The 3,631-nt window shown below is 50.7% G+C and overlaps 1 protein-coding gene across 1 annotated transcript; it reads right to left on the bottom strand.

Moving 5' to 3' along the window:
• Window positions 1–47: 47 nt before the first annotated feature.
• Window positions 48–3,247, bottom strand: LOC118757212 (the record flags this gene model as incomplete). Its single annotated transcript, XM_036491942.1, is given in 2 exon segments — window positions 48–648; window positions 731–3,247. Coding segments are annotated over 2 exon segments (3,118 nt in total), but the record flags the coding sequence as incomplete, so codon positions are not given.
• Between the last annotated feature and the right edge of the window lie 384 nt (window positions 3,248–3,631).

Below are 3,631 nucleotides of genomic sequence, written 5' to 3' on the forward strand. Positions count from 1 at the left end.
CACTGTGTTGGCGCATCCTAACAAAAAATCGTTGGGTGTTAGCGGCTCGAAATAATCCAGTCCCGTGTAGCTGAATGGCCTCACATACGCGGTAAGCCTATCGATTGGTAGGGGCCCCATAAGCGGTGGGACTGGAGCGGCTTTGCTGAGGCGACATACTTGGCAGCTGGCAATCACGCTGCGTAGCACGGTTCGTAAGCGAAGTACCCAGTAAGTCTGGCGGATTGTGCAAATTGTGGCCTCTATGTTCTGATGGCGCATCAGGTTGTGGTGGTGGGCTACGACCAGCTTGGTGAAAGGGTGCTTGGACGGCAAAATTATGGGACGTCTCGCGCTCATCGGAAGCCAGCTAGCTGCGTCAATGCGTCCACAAACACGAAGCGTACCTTCCTCATCAACATACGGAGAGAGCTGACGTAGTGGGCTGTTGCGTGCGACTTCTCGGACTTTCCTAATACGCTCAATCTCGGGGCCAAAATGTTCGTTCTGTACAAGGCGGCATATTAGTAGCTTCGCTGCTTCAACGTCAGCTGATGTCAGGCCATAGCGACGTTTGGCTGAGTTAGGATGACGGCATAGATTGATGAAATGAAGAACCCAAGCTACCGTTCTCACCAATCTGTTGAATGTAGAAAAAACGATCAAAATCTAAAAAGCGACTACTCACGATGACCATGGCATATTTTGGTCGCAGCTCCTCATCGAGTTCTCCCTTTTGAGTGACGCTGACCTCGGCAGTGGGCCAGTAACATTCTTCTTGGCGCAGAAATGGTGGACCCTGAATCCAGCGGGAAGTTGAGGTAAAGTCGACTTGGCTGCTGAAACGCGTGGCTTCGTCGGCGACGTTGTCCGCAGTGGGTACCCATCTCCAGTCAGACGCGCTTGTAGATGCCAGTATTTCAGCCACTCGGTGCTGTACGAAGGGTTTGTATCGTCGGTGCTCACTGCGAATCCATTTCATCACAGTTGACGAGTCGCTCCATAGAAGGCAATCATTTACGACGACGGAGTGCTCTTCACGAATTGTCTGCATTAACCGGGTTCCCAAGACGGCTGCTTGCAGCTCTAGCCGCGGTATAGTGAGCGGTTTCAGCGGAGCGCACTTAGTCTTCGAGCATACGAAACTAACACTCACCTCGTTCTCATAGTTGACTACCCTCCAGTAGGCGACGGCGGCGAACGCGTCCTCGCTGGCGTCCACAAAAATGTGGAGTTGCAAATCTTTGGGCTTACCATTGCAAAAGTAGAACCTGGGAATGGCGTATTTGGTGACGGCTAATAATTGTTTGCGCCATCGTTCCCACACAGTTCCGATGTCGCTTGGCAATGGTTCGTCCCAGCGCGTATTTCGCCTCCACACCTCCCTCATAATTAACTTAGCGCCGATAATGAAGTGACTTAGAAAGCCCAGTGGGTCAAAAACTGACATAACCACGCTAAGGAGTTCACGTTTTGTTGGGCGTTTGCCACCGTTAACTACTTGAGGGTCAACTTTGTTAAAATGCAAATTAAATTTAAACTTATCTGTTGACGGCTCCCAATATAGACCGAGAACCTTCTCAGTCGCCAGACCTTCTTTGCTAGCAATCAATTTCGTATCTTCTGCGCCACCCAAAGCTGCAACTACCTCTGGTGAATTTGAAGCGAAATTTCGGAGCTCGAAACCGGCGTCCAGATGAATGGCTCGAACTTCTTGCGCGATGGAGATGGCTTCTGCAGGCGAGTCGAAAGCATCAACGAAGTCGTCGACATAGTGGTAGGCCAATATTGATTGCACCGCTCGGCTTGTGGCGTTAATGCGATGCTCGAGCGCATTTCTAGTTTTGACATAGTGCGCTGCACATGGCGAGCAAGCAGCGCCAAATGTCATAACGCACATCTCGTATACGTCCGGTTGCCTACCACTATCGCCGTTGCGCCAAAGAAATCGTTGGGCGCACCTGTCTTCGGGTTGCATCAACACCTGGTGAAACATTTCCTTAATGTCCCCAGATACTCCGACTGCTCCTTCGCGAAAATGGAAGAGAATCGACGGCAGAGGTCGATACTCTTGCGGACCCTTCAGCAGCATGGAGTTCAAAGAGACGCCGTTGACCTCAGCTGCCGCGTCGAACACCATACGTATCTTCGATGGCTTATTGGCATTCACCACGGCAAAATGTGGTAAATACCAAGTGTGAGGCTTTACCACTGAGGCTTCCGATGGGTCGAGCTTGCGTGCATACCGCTTTGCAATATAGGAGTCCATCGTTGCTTTGTAAGCTGCTGCGAAGCCTGCGTCTCGGCTCATGCGCCTCTCGATACCCACCAGTCTTTTTAGCGCCATGAAGTAACTATTAGGTAGATAGAAGTCATCTCGCTTCCAGATAAGACCTGTTTGGAATCTAGCATCAACGCGACGTGTGACCGAATCTAAAATAGACTTGGCACGACTATCAGCTGCGCTCTCGATTGCTGGTGACGAGCGCACCCCGAAATTTTCGACAGCAAAGTAGCCAGCAACCAGGTCATGCAGGGATTCATCGCTCGCAGAATTGATAAGTAGGCAAGAAGGCGTAGCTGGCAGGCGTTCACTTGTTGGCCCAAACACCACCCAGCCCAATTCGGTGTTGGCGGCGAAAGGACCATTTGTTCTCATCCTCAAAGTAGTTGATGGCAGGCCTAAATGGCAGTGGTCGAGACCAATGAGAAGCTTTGGCATCACCCCGATGTATGGCTGAACTGGCAACTGACGTTTGTACTTGTCGTCGCAGTGTAAGTCTGCTCTGCATAAACTTTGTGAAGGCAACTGTAGATTCGACACCGCATACACATTTCGAAGCGTGTGCTTCTTCTTCATGCCGCATCCACTAATAGACAAGCTTACCAAGATCGAAGGCTCTTGCGCGGAGCGACCACCAAACCATTGTATGTTAAGGCGCTGTTGTTGTCCTTGCAGTCCCAACTCCAGGGCTAGTCCGTTATCCAGCATCGTGACTGAGGAGCCTTCATCCAGCAATGCGTATGTGTCGATGCTCTTGTGATTTCCATATAAAGTGACCGGTAGTATACGAAACAACAGCTTACCTTCAAATGCGTTAGCGGAGCAGCTTAGAACAGCAGCTTCTGCGTCACTCGATGAATGCTGGCGTTGAGATACTTGTTGCGCTGGCGTATGACTACTGCTGTGCTGTTGGCGTGCCGCACGCTGCGATAGTGCTTCACCCCCATTGCGACTAGGTGGTGGTTCTGGATGCGAGTTATTCATACTGCCTGAAACCTCATGAAGCAGTTTGTTGTGCATTCGAGGGCACCCATTGATGGAGCACGGTTTCCTTCGATGGCAATCACGTGTCGAGTGACCGGCTTGCAGGCAGGCGAAACATAAGCGACGTGATTTTGCTTCCTTCCATCGGTCTGCTACTGTTGACTCAATAAAGCGTTTGCACTCAATTGCTGTGTGAGCACCCTGACAGATTGGGCATCTTCGTGTATGCTGCTTTTTATCTACATGTAGGACCACTCTACGCTTCGAATCTCGTCCGTGCTCCTCGTCATAAACAATACAGATCACGTTGGCAAGTGAACTGATCCATTCGCTAAAATGGACCACAGTGGCCCGAGGCTTGATTGTAGATGCAAAGGTACCCCA

This window comes from Rhagoletis pomonella, unplaced genomic scaffold (assembly GCF_013731165.1).
Source record: "Rhagoletis pomonella isolate Grant_MI unplaced genomic scaffold, Rhpom_1.0 Rhpom_scaffold_15382, whole genome shotgun sequence".
Taxonomy (NCBI): domain Eukaryota; kingdom Metazoa; phylum Arthropoda; class Insecta; order Diptera; family Tephritidae; genus Rhagoletis; species Rhagoletis pomonella.